A 21202-nucleotide genomic window follows, 5' to 3' on the forward strand; every position below is an offset into this window, starting at 1 on the left:
GTGGTCAAGTTGGATCCTAAGTTTTTCTTCCTTCCTTCCTTCCTTCCTTTCTTTCTTCCTTCCTTCCCTTCCTTCCTTCCTACCTTTTTCTTCCTTCCTACATTTTCTTTCTTTCTTCTTTCTTCTTTCTTTCTTTCTTTCTTTCTTTCTTTCTTTCTTTCTTTCTTTCTTTCTTTCTTTCTTTCTTTCTTTTGAGAGCAAGTGAGCCAGGGAGAGGAGCAGAGGGAGAGATAGAGAGAATCTTAGCCAGGCTCCATGCTCAGCACAGAGCTTGACTGTGGGACCAATCCTACACTACTAGGATCATGACTTGAGCCAAAGTCAAGAGTTTGACACTCAACTGATTGAGCCACCTTGGTGCCCCACTCCTAAGTTCTTTTAGTATGATTTTTGATAACTTTGGTGTAATAAGATGTTCATGCTCATCTTGCACTTTTCCTGTTCCAAACTTGCAAGGAACCCTGGTTCCTGTTAGTGGGAAATGATTTTCAGAGACCATAATCTAGGTGTTTGGGGTGCTCATTGCCACTGAGTTGGTTATTGCTTCTAAGCCTTTTCAGTGGTCTACAGATTTTTTTAATGTGCAATGGGGGGGAGGGGGGAATCTGAGCAATAAGATTTAGTCTGAATAGAATAGGTGGAAATTAGAGATATGTCATCTTTCTACCATGTACCATCATTTTGTCTTTTTAAAGATGCATGAAATCTATTTTTTTATTAAAACATTTTTTAACGTTTATTTATTATTGAGAGACAGAGCGAGACAGAACATGAGCATGGGAGGGGCAGAGAGAGGAGGAGACACAGAATCGACGCAGGTTCCAGGCTCTGAGCTGTCAGCACAGAGCCCGACATGGGGCTCGAACTCACGAACGGTGAGATCGTGACCTGAGCCGAAGTCGGTCGCCCAACCGACTGATCCACCCAGGCATCCCAAGATGCATGAAATCTTTAAAAAAATCTTAATTAGCTTCAATGTTTCAGATTTATTTGGACTTGAAAAATGAATTAGAAATTATGAAATTACTTAGCCAACCTTAATATTTTAAAAAAATGTTTATTTATTTATTTATTTATTTTTTAAATTTTTTTAACGTTTTATTTAGTTTTGAGACAGTGAGAGACAGAGCATGAACAGGGGAGGGTCAGAGAGGGAGACACAGAATCTGAAACAGGCTCCAGGCTCTGAGCAGTCAGCACAGAGCCCGATGCGGGGCTCGAACTCACGGACCGAGAGATCATGACCTGAGCCGAAGTTGGCTGCTCAACTGACTGAGCCACCCAGGCGCCCCTATCTATTTTTTTAACATATGAAATTTATTGTCAAATTGGTTTCCATACAATGTTTATTTATTTTTGAGAGAGAGCAAGCAAGTGGGGGAGGGGCAGAGAGAGAGGGAGACAAGATCTGAAGCAGGCTCTGTGCTAACAGCAGGGAACCTGGTGTGGGCTCGAACTCACAAGCCTCGAGATCATGACCTGAGCTGAAGTTGGATACTTAACTGACTGAGCCACCCAGGCAACCCTGACCCTTAACATTTTAAACCACTTACAATAAACTTCGTGGATAGCAATTTTTCTATTAAAACATTTTTAAGTTATTATAGAAACAAGCTCTTCTGCTGTTAAGCCTCAGGCCACTTCTTAGCCTCAGACTAGCTAACTGTGCTCTCCTTTCCCTATTTTTTTTTTTTTTTTACATTCCCCAGGGATTCATTTGGCTGTAATTTTCTTTTTAAAGGCCTTCCTCCAAGTACTGAGTGGAAAGAGGAATGAGAGAGTCTTTTGGAAATATTTTATATCTTGCTCTGGGTGGCAGTTATGTGAGTGTTCACATATGTAAAAATTCAAATTGTATACTTAGTTTTTTTTTAACATTTATTTATTTTTGAAAGAGAGAGATAGAAAGCAAGTGGGGGAAGGGCAGAGAGAGAAAGAGACACAGAATCCGAAGCAGGTTCCAAGCTCTGAGCTGTCAGCACAGAGCCCGACGTGAGGCTCAAATCCACAAACCGGGAGATCATGAGCCAAAATTGGATGCTCAACCGACTGAGCCACCCAAGCACCCCTACCTAGGTTTTTATTTTTTTTATTTTTTATTTATTTATTTTTTTGTTTTTCTCTAGAGTTCTGTTTCTATTCTTGTATTCAAAAAATCTTCCCTGTTTATGTTCAAAATAAACAACTATATCATTACTTCCTGTGTTTTACTTCAATTGCAGTATACTTGGAATATAGATGTACTTGGAAAAGTCAAGAGTACATCAAAACTACTACAAGAGTTTTGAAAATTACAGTTAACGTTTCAGAAGAAATCTGCTCAGGTTTGCAGGTTCTTTATCTTTCCATTAAAAGATGAAAAAAGGCCATCCTAGCCATGCTTCACATTTAATCAGATTCTTCAATATTAATGCATAAAAGCTTTGGAATAAATCAGTCTTAACCAGGAACAGTTTGTGTTAGAAAAAACTAGAGTAAAAGCTAACATTCAATTTTCCATGTTTGGAATGTCTGAGAAAGCATTTTTTGACTATTGAAGTTTATTTAACAAAAAAGTTCAATATGAAAATGCATGACCTGATTTTTATATTGTAGTAAAACAGGTGCTATAAAGGGGACACGTGGAAGCAGTTGGTTTCTTCTGGTGAACACACCCATTGTTTATACTAGTTCCAAGGCTTCTAATATGATGATACTATTTCCTCGAATTACCACCATTCCAATATTGTTCTGTTGCCCACTAGTTGCCATCTCCACACATTCATCTATCACAAAATTCATAAAGGGATCGAACCCCCGCAATATTCCTTGGACATGTCTGCCACCATTTAATTTCAATGATAATTTCTTGTCCATAAATTTTTTCAACTCGGGAGGGTGAGCTTTGCTCATGATGCTTATTCGGCGAGCTCAAAGATGCCTCTAAACGGAATTCGTGGAGTCCTTCACGCTCCCTACCTAGGTTTTTAATATGGATTCCCAGTTATCCCAGCACCAGCACTCCACACAGTGATTTGCTTTCAGGAGGCACTCAGTTTATTTGAACTGAACCATGATGTAATTCAAGTCTCAGCATAAGGACTTGACCTTCTGTAAGTGCTTGATAGGGATTTGTTATTGTTGATAGTGAGGACTACTCGTATATTCGGAACCATCTTCTGGGCCAAAAAAACATTTTGCCTAGAAGTTAGGTACATAATGCTTAACTAAAATTACAGTTACTCCAAATGAGTACTTTCTCATTTTGTTCTTGAGTTTTTTTGTTTGTTTGTTTGTTTTTAAGGATATTCCATAAATAATTTAATGGGAGATAAAATATGTAACCACTTTTGCCAACTATAGTCATGTCATAATGGCAATTAAATTTTATATTAAACATCATTCAATATCATAGGACAATGACATTTTTCCTGAGATTTTTACCTCAAAATGGAAGATTTGGTCAGGAAATGGAACATATCTTCTCTTACAATGGGTCAGTTTCCCTACTTTGGTGTTATCATCAAAATATTGGTTGCAGATAACTATGCTGTAATGTCTCTCACTTAACTTCCACCTATCCACTTCTTTTTTGTTTTTAAGTTTATTTATTTTTGAGAGGGAGAAAGAGAGCCTGGGGGAGGGGCAGAAAGAGACAGAGAGAGAAAGAGAGAGAGAATTCTAGGCAACCTCCATACTGTCAGTGCAGAGACCAACTTGAGGCTCAATCCCACAAACTGTGAGATCATGACCTGAGTCAAAATCAAGAATTGGACGCTTAATGAACTGAGCCACCCAGGCACCCCTCCTTTTCTTTAAGTGAGCTTGCCCATGCCTCCTGCTCCAAGAGTTTGCTCACACATAATATTGCTCTTCAGTCCCTAGCCAACTGGACCAGGAGTAGATTATGCTAGGCTAATTGGTTTTTCTCTCCTCAGAATTTGGAATTGAATTTCTTTAGATTGCTTGAGCTGGAGATAATACATAGCCTGTGTGGGTATGTATTGCATGTGCATTTGTACAGGTGTGGTGATGGGGCAGTTGTCTAGGGCCCTGCTATACCATGTGGTAAAACTTGACTCTTGAGAAACTTGCCATTCTGAACAGTAGAAATACAGACTGCCCCATTACTCAGCTGACACTCCCTTCTCTCAGCTTTACCCACTTTCTCATGTCTTTTTTTAAATTTTAAAAATTTTATTATGTATTTATTTTTAAGTAAACTCTATGCCCTATGTGGGACTTGAACTCATGACCTTGAGATCAAGACATGCATGTTCTACTGACTGAGCCAGCCAGGCACCCCTCTCATGTATCTTTTTCTTTTTTTTTTAATGTTTATTTGCTTATTTATTTTGAGAGAGAGTGCAAGTAGGTGCAGGGCAGAGAGAGAGGGAGTGAGAGAATCCCAAGCAGGCTCTATCCCGATGTGGGGCCCCATCTCACAACCGTGAGATCACGACCTGAGCCGATACCAAGAGTCAAGGAAGATGCTCAAGAGTCAGATGCTCAACCAACTGAACCACTCAGGTGCCCTTCATGTCTCTTCTTCTATTCCCTAGCAGTATCAGGTGACTGGCTTAGCAAGTTTTAGACCAGAGGCAATCACTGATTCTCAACTTATTGAAGCATGTAATGGTTCAGAGGGTTCAAACACCCTTACTTTATGAATGATTCTTTTGGTAACTCCCTTCCTGGTCTTGAGGAAGGAGGAAATTCTCTACCCTCCCTCACAATGTAAGGAGAGATAATACCCTCTCTTTAGAATACTGTATTCCCTCCAAAATACAACTTTTATTGTTTCTGTCTTCTCTTATATGAGAGAGGGGGAAATGGTGGTGGTAGTGCGAATTTTCTCAACTAGTACCTCTCACTAGACCCAATGGGGGAGGGATAGACTCCAAAAGCTGATGCTTCCTCAAACACAGAATGGGATGTGGGAGGGTAATCTTTTTTTTTTTTTTTTTTAAGTGATCTCTACACCCAATGTGGGGCTTGAATTCATGACCTTATGATCAAGAGTCCCATGCTCCACTGACCAGCCAGTTGTCCCAGGGGAGGGTAGTCTTTAGTACCATGTATTCTTAGCTGTGGGCTCAAAAACAGGACCCTATTTCACCTAAAATGAAATAATCCCTGACACAGACAATGAATTGAGTTGGATTCCTTCTAAATTCTGTTTCATACAATTAAAGCAGAAGTGCAACATTTGTGGTAGAGACTTGCAAATACGTGTATAAGACTAATATTATAAATCATTCAGAATTGGTTGTTTTTTTTAATACTCTGGTTCATTACTATTTACAGGGCATTTTAATAGATATTATGTCATTTAATTAAATGCCCAGGATGTTGCTGACCCATAATCCTATGGGATTGAGACCATGAACATTCCAGACCATCCCTGATATCCCAGTTTACTTTCCTATGATCTTTCCTTCTCAAGGCACACAGCCTCCTTCCCAGAGCCACAGGATTTCTAGTCATAGCTGATCCTAGACTAAAGCCTAGTTCAGGAAAGGAACATCTTTTCACCTATTTTAATCTCCCATTAATTTGACATTTAGGTTCTTAAAAAGCACAATTTCATTTGGAATGCACTTCAGGATTTTTGTACCATCTGCATGCCTACCTTTATTTATCTTTGTTACATATAAGAAGAGTGCATTTTAAAATTTAAAGTGCATAGTATAATGTTGATTTTCACTAGCAAGGGAAAGTTAAGTAAGTGGCCATGGAAGGGGCCCAGTGGAATTCCTGCACTTCTTGACCCTTCCCTGATTCTGTTTCTTCCTCTTTATAATTTTTATAATCTTTGCTAGTGTGGCATTTTGGAATATGGCTGAAGCTAAAAGTCTGTGGATTTAGTTAGACAAGGAGATAATAGCCAGGAATAGAAAGAGGCACTTACAATCCTCCTGTAATGCTTGGGGTCCCTTCAAGATTTATAATTCTACATAACACATTAGGAGAAAGAATATCCCATTAGCAGAAGATGCTATCTTTTACAATTTAAAGAGGCTGAAATACTTTTGTGAATGAAATATTTAACTCCAGTTAGGTAGAGATTGGGGAATAAAAACAGACATAGCTAAATAACTGTCAGAACTCAATAATCTTTAGTTTGCTTTTTAAAAATTTTTTATTTTGAGAGAGAGAGGAGAGGGAGAGAGAAAAATCCCAAGCAGGCTCCAGGCTGATAGTTTGGAGCCTGACATGAAGCTTGATCTCACAAATCATGAGATCATGATCTGAGCCGAAATCAGGAGTCAGATGCTCAGCCGACTGAACCACACAGATGCTCCTCTAGTTTTATTTATGTGTATATGTTTAATGTGTTCCAGAGAATGAAATAAGTAATATCTTTTATTTTTTTAAGATTTTATTTTTAAGTAATCTCTACACCCAGTGTGTGACTTGAATCTGCAACCCCAAGATTGAGAATTGCATGCTCTACCAACTGAGCCAGCCAGATGCCCCTAAGTAATATCTTCTAAAAGGAAGAAATGTGAGGGGATTCTATCCCCCACCCCTTCTCTGTCTCTCTCCCACTTGCTCTCTCTCTCTCTCTCTCTCTCTCTCTGTATGTCTCTCAAAATAAAAACCCATTTTTTTTTAAAGGAAGAAATGTAAAAGGGCAAAGGGCAACCATGCTGAAGCTATCACACTGCTTCTCCACACTTATTAAACATTATCCACACTTACTTAAACATTATCTGCAAGGTTAGAGGACAAATAGTTTACCTTTAATTTTCTTCACCCTAAATGCCTTTCTTTTTCAAATTTCTACTCAAGAAACTTTGATCTTTTCCTTCATCAGATCCCCTTCTTCCATATCTATTACACAAAAATTTGAAAAACCATTCTAGAAATTTTATGTTAATTTTATTACTTTCTAAAAAATTAGCAAATAGATTACTATTAATTATTACATAGAAAAAAATGAAAATACAAAATCTTGTTTGGTTCTCTTTGCAGTTTTTTTCTTTTTTGAGAGAGAGAGAGAGCAAGAGAGCATGTGTGCACACAAGCAGGGGAGGGGCAGAGGGAGAGAGAGAATCTTAAGCAGGCTCCATGCCCCACACAGGGTCCAAGGCGGAGGGCTTGATCCCACAATCTGAGCCGAAATCAAGAGTCAGACGTTTAACTGACTGAGCCACCCAGGCACTCCTCCCTTTGCAGTTTTAAATTACGAAGATACAACTCATGTTCTCTATCTGAGGAAATAGCATGATAGTAATGAAACAGCAAACTCTTCAAAATATGAGTAATTTGATTTATTCTGATGACTATAAAAGTGAATAGACTTTCTCAAGATCTAATTCTCTTGAATTTAAGTTGTATAAAACTATCTTCAACTGGCTAACATTAAGGTTTTACACTTGAGTAATAAAACAGCTCTAATGTGAATTTGCAGTGCCTCATTAACTTTCAAAAAACTGTAGAAGCATTGTTGACCAAAATTAATCCCAAGTAAATTAAGAGTTTACATATAAAAAATAATTGAGAATTTAGAAGAAATTAGAAATAAATACATTAAATGTCTGGATCTGTATTTTTCTTTGTAGGCCACATGATTTTCATATTCATAAATGTACCCCTAGTGACCAACACACAGTAGGTATTTATTCAACAAACATCTGCTGAACTGAATATAACCTAGGCTTAGAAGAAAAAAAACCTTAAAGGAAACTAGGAAATATTTTACTAAATTTTTAAAATTTAATTTCAGCACATTAAAAATTATAGTTACTAAAAAGCAACTGTAAAACATTGGAAGCAAATATGGTAAAGAGTAGAGATCTTTCTTAAATATTTCATACAAATTGCTAAAACATAAAAATATAAACCTCTCTGAACTTCAAGTTATCTCAGGCATTTTAACAGTTTGTAAACTGTTTTAATAGATTCAAAACTTTTACATCTGAGATAAAACCTCAGTCTCAAACACTGTTTGGAATGAATGGATTAATCTTAAGAACAAAGCCCAATACTCTCAGAATATTAATATTAAAAAACATAGTAAATCTTTTTTTAGTGTTTATTTATTTTGAGAGAGAGAGAGAGCACAAGGAGGGGAGGGGCAGGGAGAGAGGGGGAGAGAGAATCCCAAGCAGATGCAGGGCTCAAATCCATAAATCATGAGATCATGACCTGAGCCGTAGTCAAGGGTCAGATGCTTAACTGACTTATCCACCCAGGCACCCCAAAACACGATAATTCTTAATATGCTTAGTTCAGACTGTAGTTCAACTGCTGATATATTTTTAAAATCTCAAACGTGATATGATCAGGAATGATCTCATTTCCTAACACAACCATCTTTACTTTTTAATATTCCCTTTTTTAGTATTAATATTCTTTACCCAGGTGTAATCATAATGTGCATGTTGTGTCATTTTCCGCTTTAACAATAAATAGGTTCCTAAGCATTTTCCCATATGCTGTATGGCAGTCATAATTAAAAATTCATTAAAGAGGGGCACCCAGGTGGCTCAGTTGGTTAAGCATCTGACTCTTGATTTTGGCTCAGGTCACAATCTCACAGTTCGAGACATCAAGTCCTATGTCAGGCTCTGCACTGACAGTGTGGAGCCTGCTTAAGATTCTCTCTCTCCCTCTCTCTCTGCCCCTACCTCACTCATGCTCTCTCTCTCTCTCTCTCTCTCTCAAAATAAATAAATAAACTTAAAAAATTAATTAATGACTTCAACACTGTACTGGAAGTCCTAGCCAAAGCTGTTAGGCTAGAAAAGTAAATAAAAGGCATCCAAATTGGAAAGGAAGTAAAATTATCTCTGTTTGTAGATGATATAATCTTATATGTAGAAAACCCTGAAGATTCCACAAAAAACCTGTTAGAACTAATAAATTCAGCAAAGTTGCAGGATACAAAATCACCACTCAAAAATCAGTTGCATTCCTACATACTAACAATGAACAATTGGAAAGAAAAATTAAGAAAACAATTCCATTTATAATAGCATCAAAAATGTTTAGGAATAAACTTAATTAAGGAAGTGAAAAACTAATACACTGAAAACTAGAAAACATTGCTGAAAGAAATTAAAGAAAAAAATAAATGAAAATACATCTATCCCGTGTTCATGGATTGGAAGATTTTATATTATTAAGATGTCAGTACTATCTAAACTAATCTACATATCAACACACTCCATGTCAAAATCTCAATGACATTTTTTTCAGAAATAGAAAAATCATGCCTAAAATTCATATGGAATCTCAAGGGACCCTGAATAGTCAAAACAATCTTAAAATAAGAAGAAGGGGCACCTGGGTGGCTCAGTTGGTTGAGTGTCCAACTTTAGGTCAGGTCATGATCTCGTGGTCCGTGAGTTTGAGCCCCGCATCAGGCTCTGTGCTGACAGCTCAGAGCCTCGAGCCTGCTTTGATTCTCTGTCTCCCTCTCTCTCTGCACCTCCCTTGCTTGTGTGCTCTCTCTCAAAAACAAATATTTTATTTATTTTTTAATTTTTTTTAACATTTATTTTTGAGACAGAGCCTGTTTCAGATTCTGTGTCTCCTTCTGTCTGCCCCTCCCCCATTCATGCTCTCTCTCTCGCTCTCTCTCTCTCTCTCTCTGTCAAAAATAAATAAACTTTAAAAAAAATAAGAAAAAAGTTGAAGGTCTCACATTTCTGGATTTCAAAACCTACTCTAGAGCCATAGTAATTGTAATCAAAACAGTGTGGTACTGGCATAAAAACAGATACACACACACACACACGTGATAGTATTCTATCCCAGAAATAAACATTCACGTATATGGTCAGATGATTTTTGACAAGAGTATCCAGATCATTCAATGGGGAAAGAACAATCTCATCAACAAATGGTGCTCAGAAAAATAGATATCCAAATACAGAGGAATGAAGTAGAACCTTACCTTACACTATATAGAAACATCAGCTGAAAATTGATCAAAGATTTAAATTGAGTAGCTAAAACTATTTATATAACTCTTAGAAGAAAACCAGGTAGGGGCACCTGGGTGGCTTGGTTAGTTAAGCATCTGATATTGGCTCAGGTCATGATCTCATGGTTTAGGAGTTCAAGCTCTGCATCAGGCTCTGTGCTGACAGCTCAGAGCCTCGAGCCTGCTTTGATTCTCTGTCTCCCTCTCTCTCTGCACCTCCCTTGCTTGTGTGCTCTCTCTCAAAAACAAATATTTTAATTTTTTTAAATTTTTTTTTAACGTTTATTTTTGAGACAGAGAGAGACAGAGCATGAATGGGGGAGGGTCAGAGAGAGAGAGAGAGACACAGAATCTGAAACAGGCTCCAGGCTCTGAGCTGTCAGCACAGAGCCTGACGCGGGGCTCGAACTCATGGACCTCAAGACCATGACCTGAGCCAAAGTCGGCCACTTAACCAACTGAGCCACCCAGGTGCCCCAAAAACAAATATTTTAAAAAAAGAGAAGAAAACTGGGGAAAAACTTCATGACATTGGATTTGGCAGTGATTTCTTGGATATGACACCAAAAACACAGGCATTTCAAAGAAAAAAAATAGATAAATTGGACTTTATCAAAATTTAAAACTTTTGTGTAAAGGACACTGTCAATAGAGTGAAAAGGCAACCCATGGTATGAAAGAAAATATTTGCAAATTATATATCTAATAAGGGATTAATATCCTGAATATATAAACAACTCCTACAACTCAAAAACAACAAAAAAAGAACCACCCAGTTAAAAATTGGGCAAACTACTTGAATAGACATTTCTCTAAAGAAGATATATACAAATTGCCAATAAGCACATGAAAAGATTTTCAACATCACTGTCAGGATAATGCAAATCAAAACCATAATGATATACCACCTCACACCCATTAGGATGGCTGATATGGAAAAAAAAAAAAGAAACTGACAAGTGTTGGTGAGGATGTGGAGAAACTGGAACCCTTATACACTGCTGGTAGGAATGTAAAAGTGTGTAGCTACTGTGGAAAACAGTATGATGGCTCCTCAAAATATTAAATATAGAATAACCATATGCTCCAGCAATTTCGCTTCTGGGTATACGTCTAAAAGAATTGAAAGCAGAGACTTGAATAGATATTTGTACTTCCATGTTCATAGCAGTTTTACAATAAGCCAAAAGGTGGAAGCAACCCAAGTTTTGTTGTTGTCGTTGCTGTTGCTTTGTCTCTTTAGGGAGAGAGAGAGAGAAAGCACAAGCAAGGGAGAGAGACATTTTGAGGGGGGGGGGCAGAGAGAGAGAGAGAGAGAGAGGGAGAGAGAATCCCAAGCATGTTCCACACTCAGCACAGACTCCGACGTGGGGCCTGATCCCATGAGCCTGAGACCAAAATTGAGACCAAAATTAAGAATCAGACACTCAACTCAGTGAGCCACCCAGATGCCCCAGAAGCAACCCAAGTTTTTATCAATGGATGAATGAACAAACAAAATGTGGTATATACATATGATGAAATATTATTATTCAGCCTTAAAAAGGGAGGAAATTCTGCTATATGCTACAACATGGATGACCTTAATTATGCTAACTGAAAGAAGTCAGTCACAAAAGGATATTTTCATTTATTTTAAGTGATGATTCATTTATTCATTTATGATTCATTTATTTTAAGTTTTATTTAAGTAATCTCTACACCTTACATGGGGCTTGAACTCACAACCCTGAGATCAAGAGTCACATGTTCTTCTGACTGAGCCAGCCAGGAACGACCCTGTATGATTCATTTATATGAAGTGCCAAGAGTAGTCAAATTTACAGAGATAGAAAGTGGAATGGTGGTTGCCAGGGACTGGGAGAAGGGGGAATGGGGAATTAGTGTTAACAGGCAGAGTTTTAATTGGGAAAGATGAAAAAGTTCTGGAGATTGATGTTGGTGATTGTTGCACAACATGAATGTATTTAATGCCATAGAACTGTATAATCAAAAGTGGTTAAAATAGTAAATTTCGTGCTATATATGTGTAACCACTCTTTATGGATTAAATTAGGTCTCCTCAGATTCATGTGTTGAAGCCCGAACACCCAGTGTGACTATATTTGGAGATAGGGCCTATAAGGAAGTAATTAAAGGTAAATGAGGTCATAAGGGTGAGCCCTAATTCAATAGCATTAGCGTCCTTATAAGAAGAAGAGATATCAGGAGAGCCTATGCACAGAAGAAAGGCCATGTGAGGACACAGTCAGGTGGTGGCCGTTTGTAAGTCAGGAAGAGAGGTCTCGCCAAAAACCAAACCTGTGGGCACCTTGATCTTGGATTTCCTACCACCAGAACTTTGAGAAAATAAATTTCTGTCGTTTGAGCCATTTAGTTTGTGGTATTCTGCTATGGCAGCCTGTGCAGACTAATACAACCACAAAAAAAAAAAAAAAGTGAAAAAAATTAGTAATGTTTTTCATTGCAAAAATAATATATGGCTATGTAAAAATTCAAACCATACAAAAGGGTAAAAAGTCATAAGGAAGTCTCTCATCACTTCCTCCTCTCCACCCTCCTTCCCTGTCCCCAGTAATCAATGTCAGTAGTTTTAGGAATATCTTCCAGAATGCTTTTATGAATATATAAAGCACGTATTATTTACAAACACTTTCTTCTTCTAGATCAAGAATCAAACTAGGGTCTGGTTCAGAAAGGGAAGAAATTTTCAAGTTTGTCAATCCCGAACATATAACTTAACATATTCATCCATTCCATTCCATGTTTAGATTATTTTTAGATTTTTTTTCTCCATCATACAAAATGTGATTAACTTTCTTAAAATCTTTCTTTTTAAATTATTTCTATCCTCAAGTTTCTTAGATCGTAACACACAATGTAACAAAGTTATCCTTTCCATTACCATTGTTCACAAAGGTTATTTCCATATTTTTATTTCCATCATATAAATGTAATTAATATCTTCATAATCTTACTTTTAAATTATTTAAGTTCCTAATAGTGAAATTGAGCCAATTTTTTTTTAGAACTTCATATATATCGCCAAATTGATTTCCAAAAAGCTAACTGCCAACTTAAGTTTCTACTAGTAGTATTAATAGTACAAATATTAGATACTCCTATTTAAAAATATCTCCAGGGATGCCTAACTGGCTTAGTCGGTGGAGCATGTGACTCTTGATCTTAGGGTTGTTGTGAGTTCAAGTCCCACGTTGGGTGTAGAGATTACTGAGACATAAAAAACCTTAAAAAAAAAAGTCTCATAAGGTAGTAGTTAAAAAAGGAAAGCTTACTTTAATTTGCATTTTTGATGAGATTGAAGATTTTCAAATATTAGTTGTTTGTATCTCCATTTGTGTGTAAGCCATCAGTTCATACTCTACACCTACACAAGTATTGGAGACAAGTAATATCTTCCTTATTAATTTGTATGAGTCCTTCATATATTATGGTGTTACTCCCTTATCAATATTTATTTCCAGTATTTTCCAAGGGGTATGTCTTTTATGGGCCATTCAACAAATATTTATTCAGTATCTACTATGTTCCATGTACTGTGTAAGGATTCTGTTATTCTTCAAATTACATATAGAATTACACATGCACTTTTTTTTCCTATTGTTTAAAGTTTAGAAAGGTTGAACTTTATGATTGGACAAACAACCATATAAGATCCCGAATCACTGTCTGTGGGTAAAGCTGGCCCTTTCTATCTCTCATGAGATTACAAGTAGATTCTGGGCAAGGATGCAGTCATCCAATGCTTGACTAGGGTTACAAGATCAGCGCAAAGTAGCTCACTCACATGGCTGGTAAGTTGGTGTGGTTGTCGATGGAGGCTTTTGTTCCTCTCCACATGTTCCCTTCATAGAGGTGCTTGAGTGGAGTGGTGTGTAGACTAGCTTCCCCTATGGCACACAAACCAAAAGAATGAGGTGGAAAGCTGCAATCAGTGCCTTTATGACCTAGCCTCAGAAGTCACATGCCTTCAGCTGTATTCTATGGATCAGCTTAGTCCTGAATCAAAAGTGCTGGAGGTGGACTACATTTACAGAGGTGAGAATCATTGGAGTTTACCTTGGAAGCTACCTACCAAGGATCCTAACATCTTGATTTTTCCTGTAGTTTACTTTATTAAAGCAAATATTGATAATTTTGCAACAACCCATATGATTCTAGTTGTGACATACTGTTGTTTTAAACACAGCTGTGTTTGCAAACACATCTGTGCACAGGAGTGCTCTCAAGCATATAAGACTTTTTTTAAAAAATGTTTATTTATATTTGAGAGAGAGAGAGCGAGCAGGGGAGGGGCAGAGAGTGAGGGAGACACAGAACCTGAAGCAGGTTCCAGGCTCCGAGCTGTCAGCACAGAGCCCCATGCAGGGCTCCAACCCATAAGCAGTGAGATCATGACCTGAGACAAAATCGGATGTTCAACCTTAACCAACTGAGCCACCCAGGCGCCCAAAGACTTTGTTCCACAAATTAAAGTTCCACAAATTCAAGATCCTTTGCTATAGCAACATGAACTTCATTAGGGCCTTAGATTCCACCTCAAGCTCTCTAAATTTGAGTAGAGTTCAAGATGTCAGATTAAGGGCCAAGAAGTTTGACTTCTATTTACTTGTAATCTGTTAATTAACTAGTAAACATTTTTTTTTTTACCAGAAACCTTAAATTATTTAGAAATCTTTAGCTGTGTAAAGATTTACACATGAAAAATATCTTTCAGATTATATTACTAATTTGCTAAAGGTGACTCAATCAGTTGAAATGATTTACTGAGTAGCTGGGTAGAAATTCGTTAAGGTCACTAAATCAGGGTAAGGAAAACAGTTTCTTAGTAGTTTTCACCGCTTCTGGAGGATAGGCAGAGAGGATCTGCCTTTGTGAAATCTTTGTTTGCAACTTACACTTTTACTTGCCACTGGTCCTGTTCTAATTAAAGTTTGTTAATTCCTGGGCCTAAGAAACAATAGGGTAGCTGTAAGTTTTGCCAAATTGGGAAATTTCCGGGGCCCCAAAGGTTTAGCTGGTAGACTAAGAAGGCCAGAATGGGAGAGCAGGAAGCACCAACTTGGTCCAAAAATAACTAGGGTTCTTACTCCCCTAATAGTATTCCTGCAATTAAAGCTTAGGGGTGCCGCCCAACAATGCTTACCCCCTCCCTGTTCACTGTCTCCCGACCCGCAAGTCATCGATGGTGACATAGTCTCTTTTTCTAAACTTAATTTTAGACAGCTTTCCGGGTGCAAAAACATTAGGGGAGGGTAAAGAAGATCAATAACTGCTACATCTGACATACTTTTGTGCATCAGACTAAATACTCATCTCCTAATTTTCACTCGGGCCTGAGTGATAAAAAAAATAAAAATCTCTACTGAGGTACCCTTTCTCAGCACCCGTGAACTTGAGCCCACCTCTACTTCTACCCTCGCAATTCTAAGGACTCGGGTCAGAGAAAGCCACCAGCTCAGACAAAGGGAAACGCACAGCAAAGGACGTTGTCCACCAAAGACAAAACAGAGGCTACGCTGGTCAGTTAAACAAACCGGGGCCTCGCCCTCCTCACTTCACAGCGCTCGGCCCCACCCCTCCCAACCGGAACTGCAACCCCCGCGCCGTGCGCCCCCACGAATAGCGTGTCGCTCGCGCCCGCCCCGCCTCCTCCAACGCACTGGGCAGGCGCGGGGTGCGCGCATGCTCCGCAGGCGGGCTGCTGGGGTCTCGAGTCGCTGCAATCTGTTGCGCCGCCGCCCGCGGGAGCCGGCAGATCCGGGTCTCGTGGCTTAGAGTGACGTGGTCAGTCGAATCAAAACAGAGGAGGGGAGGAAGTCAGCGGCCAGGAGCAGCAGCGGCCGCGGCGTCCCGAGCAGCCGCAGCGTTCCGGAAGCTTCAGGCGGTTTTTCTGCCGAGCCTGGGTCCCGGCCCCCATCCTCCCCGCCCCGTCGGTTGTTGTCTGGGCGGGTGAGTGTCTCCCCCTCTACCACCGCCGTTTGCCGGCCCACCCTCCCGTCACCCTGTTTTTCTTGGGGGTTCCTCAGGCTCTGGGGAACTGCGGCGGCTGCGGCAGAGCGGGGCTGGCTTCTCAGGCTTGGTGGTTCTTCGGCCGGGCTGGTGACTCCACCGGGAGAAGCCCGCTGCTGCCGAGTCCGCGCCCCCCGGCGAAGAGCGAGGCAGAGAACCTGCAATTTGGCTCTCTCTGCAGGAAACCAGAGTCGGGGCTTGGCAGGAAAGTGGACGGTAGCCACGGGTGGTTTTATTTTTAGGGCAAGACCGTCAGCTCGGGTGGAGGCGTATAATGGAGTAAAAAGAAGAGAATCGTAGCTGAAAGGAAAAACCCACAAACCCTGAAACCTACACTCTGTCATTTACCTCTATTTCTCTAGGTTTGATGAAGTCATTAGGATGCGTCCTTTGTTGTGATTGATGAGCCAGGAAAGCTGCCATCCAGAAAGCGGGAGCTTTTTTAGCTCTTATTGTGGTGGGAGTTTAAAGTATTCCTTTTTTCTGTTCAGTTAGTAGAACCGGAGCTGACAGTAAAGAGGTAGTACCCTTTATAAAGATCGATAATGTGCGATAAACTGGTTACCGGAGTACCTGAAGTCCAGTGTTGACGTTTAAAGCCAAAGTTTTCCAAAGTGGCTGTTTCTGTGTGTGTTAGGATTTTAGCCAAGATGATGTTTGTTAGCTGTAGAAAGTCGATAGGATGTTTTCACTTGTCCTAGTTTGCCGAATCGAAGATTCGGCCTTATTAGAATGTCTTGGTTTTGCATGAAGAGCCAGATGAGCCTCACGCACGTAATATCTGCGTTTGTTGAAGAGACCTTCCAGTTTTTGTGTGTTATTGTTATAAACCGTTGCCAGCTCTACATGCACGATAACTTGAGGTGTAAGGACGGTGGAAGACCTTTCAGGTGTTTGAGTCTTTAGACCCTATTCAGTGGCGGTTGCAGAAAGCTTGTGTTCTCTTTGACTTCAGGTGGCCGGCCACGCAGATTCTTCTAGTGTAGGCTGCTTCAAACCCTGCCACCCTCTGCGCCCCTCGACAGCACAGAGACAAGAGGACCAAACCTTTTTGCCCTAAGTTGGTGTTTAAAAAAAGAAGATTTTGTTGTTGTTGTTTGGTCCCCAGAAAACTGATTAATTGAGGTGTTTCTTTGGTAAATGGCAAGAAAGGAGAAAACACGTATGTGCTAATTGATTGCCCCTTATGAAATCCAGAAAGAGTACTTAGGAATTTAGGCTACTCCCTTGAAGGGTGTAACCTTGGGTGGTATAACATGGATCACTTCTTAACGAATTTCTTTCTCCTATATGTGCAATTGAGGTCTTTTTTCTTAATACCACAGTTGGAATCCTGCTGATTTAGAAAAATGAAATTGTTTTCTTGAAGTTCTTTTTTTTTTACCTTTTATGTAACCTGTAACTGAATATTTTTGCTTATATGCAATAATTTGTAATAATTGGAGAATTATTACAATTAATAAACAAGAAAATAAGTCATTGATAATCCTGCCATCCAGAGATGACCAAAATGTTAGTGGTTTATATCCTTCCAGACTTCTTTTTTGCAGTTAGACATTTTATTCAAAAATGGTATCATAACTGCATATGCTTTTCTGTAACCTTGCTTTTTCGCATAGTAGTACTTTGGAGTAACAAAATTTATATTTTAATAGATACGGACTTTTGGAACCTTATCTTTTAGGGTATATTCACTGTATATTTGCCAAACCTTTCCTCCCAAACTTTTATGATAGTACAAAGAAGTTAATATGCATTGTGTAGCCGTGGTTTTCTTGTTTAACCCTTGGGAGAGCAGGCACAAAATAGCCTAAGTTGATAACAGGTAGTTTAAAAGAGTTTTGCTAATTTAGTGATTTGATTCAGGTAAAGCTTTAGTTCTGTTCCATAGCTACACTGTGCTCCAAATGCTGACCAGCTGTCCAGGCCTCCGTTAGTGAGGTCCTGAAAGATTTGACTTTATGAATCACACTGAAGAGTCTTGGATGTATGCCCGTTTAGCCCAGTGCCTTTTTGGTGGTGCCAAAAGAGAAGGAAATGTTCCCTTCACCTCAGCTTCAAAAGATAAGTACTGTCTAGGAAGTATCCTAAGTATACTAATAACCTATTTACATCTGTTAGTTGTGAACTACCTAGAACCTTTAAGTCTATTTTTATTCTGTATCTCTTGGGTAATTAGTCCCAGATGCTTACTACTTATTTTGTGACTTAGTTCTTTTTCTTTGACTTACCTTAATTGGAGTGTTTATATTCTAAATTTGGCCATTACTACCCATCGCTACCGCCTCTACCTTTGTCACCTTTCACCATATCTGGCCTACTGTAGTAACCTCCTGACCTCCCTGCCTCCACTTTGGCTTTTTATGGTAATTCCCCTTACCACAGCCCGGAGATCCTTTAAAGTGTAAATTATGTTGCCTTGTTTTTGGAGAGCCTTTCATCACATTCAGAATAAAATACAAACAACGTGTTCTGGAACAGCCTCCTTCCCTTAACTCACCTTGTATCGCTCTGCCTAGATTAGTACCCTAGGGCCTGGCCATGTCTGTTCCTGTGTTCTAGACCCACTAGGACAAGCTGGGAACTTGCTAGGCTTGTTCCTGCCTTAGGGCATTTGAGCTTGCTGTACCCTGTGGCTTCAGTATTCTCCCAGATCTTGCTATGGCTGATTCCATCATGTCATTCAGGTTTCAGATGTTTCTTTGAGGAAATTTCTCCCCAGTTATCTCTCCATTCTCTTTTATTTTATTCATAACATCTTGCACTATCTGGAATTTCCCTATTTTTTTAATATTCTGGTTCCTATGCTAGAAGTTAAACTGAAAATTGGGATCCTGGGGATGTTTTCCTATTCTCTGCCTAGTAGGTACTTAATTAATGTTAGTTGAATGAATGAACTTGCTGAACATGTCTGTATTCCTCTTGAACATACTGTCAGTTTTAGATAAGCCCTTTATATAGAAGAATCCTAGTTTTGAGTCTTTTTTTTTTTTTTTTTTTTTTTTTTTTAAATAGGACGGTGCCTTGATTCTCTTACTTCAGTAATTCTTGATGTTTGGGCCAGAGCATGGCTACATTCTACTTTAGAACTGTAGAATTAATCCCTGGGAGGAATGGGTTCCAGGAATCTGCATTTTCAACAAGCCCTTGAGGTGATTTTAATGCATATCAAAGTTTGAGAATGTTTCTTAATATTTTAATGGCTTTTCTCTGGGAGATTACTTCTTGCTTTGTAGTAATAATGATAGCTACCATTTTGGGGAACTCTCTTACGTGTTAGGTACTATGCTAAAAAATTACATGTTTTTCAGTTAACTGTAGATGTAGAACAACTCTGACGTAGGTATTCCTACTTCCATTTTACACATGAAGGAACTGTGACATGGTAAGTGGCAGAAAGTTGGACTTGAACATATCTGTTAATCACTATACCCTAGTGCCTCTGAACTAGCGTTTAGAATTGTACACAGTACTTTGGTTTTGATAGACCATGTTTTTGTTAAGGGCAAGATAGTGTATTCTATCTCATTTCCAATCCAATCCTTAATGAAGTCCATTGGTTTGTTGGTCTTTTTGCTGAAGTTGCACAGGCAAAGTTGCAGAGGGAGAGGACCTCTGTAAAGACTCCTAGGTCTTCTTGCTTTGTTGTATTGAGAGCCTACAAGGCTTAAAGTAAATTTTAAGTATTTGAAGTTTTCTCCTTCCTGTGCATTACCTTGTCTTCCACACACCAAAAACCTACCACTTTTCTGTCTGCTTATGTAGTCATTTGAATTCTTTCTGTATTTTCTCCATTGATGTGAGTGATTAACTATTTGGACTATCATTGGATCATTGTAAACTGAATAGATTTTTCACTGCAAGACCCCTTTCTAAATGAGCTAAAAAAATGTTAAATTTGATTGGTGTGTTGATTTTTTTGAGGTGGGGGAACTTAATCTAGAAAAATACCGGTTGTCTTTAGTTTCTTCCTAGTCTTTAAGCTTAGCTAACTGTGTTTATCTTTGGAGGCTCAGGTCACACATGACCTTTACCAGAGCTCTGTCCTCACCCACCTCAGGCTTCTGTAAATAGCAATGTTTCTGATCCCATCACTTCACTTTCTGTATTTAATTGTCTGTGGCTATTTGGCCTATTTGATCGGAAGACCCATGAGGTCAGGGAGGACCAGTTAGACAATCAGTAGGCATGTTGATGTAATAAATAAAAGAAGAAAAATAACAACTTTAATCTGTGTTTGTAAAAAATGGTACATTGCTAAAAGGAATTATTTGTGATCTTTTCCCATATAATTTAATAGGACTTAGAACAAAACCTCAATACAAGACCCTAAATTGTCCAAATTAATAAATAGTGATATATTGGTATATGAAATATAAAGATTTTGCAGAAAGTGAAGCACTCCCAACTGTTCTTTGTTATATTTTGGCTTCTATAAGGACTTTTTATGACCATAAAACTTCTTAGATGATTAACTGATACATGCTACAGGCTTATAAGTAAAGGTATTCTTTTGGTACGTGTTTATGTGCATATTCGTGTTTTGGCCCACATAATAAGTACTAACCATATGAATGGTTGTTTCTGTAGTTGGGCACCTATCTCAGCAGATCCTCCATTTGGATAAAGAGCAGTTTGGGCACTTTAAAAGCCATTTTGAAAAAGGGCTGAAAATTAGTTGAGTCTGAAATTAAACTGTGGTTACCTGCCTGAATATCAGTAATAGTGGCATTTACCTTTTATGGCTATATTTGCCAGCCCCTTGAATTCCTTCACACACTTCCCATGTACTTGTCACATCAGTCCTCCAAGTCAGATACTGTTATTCCTAATTTACACTGCAGGAAATAGGCTCTGACTAGTTAGGTAAGTTGCCCAGGGTAAAGCCACTGGTACTGTTGGGATTCAAACCCAATTTTCTCCTGACCCAAAGCTCATGGACTTTATATGGCAGCAGTATTGACTGATCTTCCATGATCATAGAAGTTATAGTAAGTAAACCTACTTTTTACAGCTGTCAGAATATGCTAGTAGAACTCCTTTCATGAATTGAAGATGGGTTTCTAATAGCCCCTGTGTTTTGTTTTTTTTTTTTTTAACATAAGAGATGCTTGTTATGAAAAGCTGCAAGACGGTAGTATATGAAGCCCAACACAACAAAATCTGTAATCTTCTCATTCAGAAGTTATCTCTGTACATGGCATTTTCTTCCAGTCTTTTATTTATTTATTTAAAATGAATCTTTGGGGGACG

At 38.7% G+C, this 21202-nt stretch overlaps 2 protein-coding genes across 4 annotated transcripts in view; one reads left to right on the top strand and one right to left on the bottom strand.

The window, feature by feature from the left end:
* Positions 1 to 2610: 2610 nt before the first annotated feature.
* LOC107181262 (small nuclear ribonucleoprotein G-like) lies at positions 2611 to 2949 on the bottom strand. Its single transcript, XM_042984700.1, has one exon. The coding sequence runs from the start codon at positions 2890 to 2892 to the stop codon at positions 2662 to 2664; it is 231 nt and encodes a 76-aa protein (XP_042840634.1). The 5' UTR covers positions 2893 to 2949; the 3' UTR covers positions 2611 to 2661.
* A 10952-nt stretch (positions 2950 to 13901) lies between these two features.
* The window catches only part of SMIM14 (small integral membrane protein 14), a 77756-nt gene continuing 70455 nt past the window's right edge, over positions 13902 to 21202 (top strand). Inside the window, exon 1 of one of the 3 annotated variants that reach the window (XM_042984697.1) lies at positions 13902 to 13975. The gene's annotated coding sequence lies outside the window, so the exon portion shown is untranslated. Of the gene's footprint in view, positions 13976 to 15629; positions 15890 to 21202 lie in introns of those variants that run through there. The other 2 variants (XM_042984698.1, XM_042984696.1) reach the window with 2 other exon arrangements.

The sequence above is a fragment of the Panthera tigris genome, chromosome B1 (genome assembly GCF_018350195.1).
Source record: "Panthera tigris isolate Pti1 chromosome B1, P.tigris_Pti1_mat1.1, whole genome shotgun sequence".
Classification (NCBI taxonomy): Eukaryota; Metazoa; Chordata; class Mammalia; order Carnivora; family Felidae; genus Panthera; species Panthera tigris.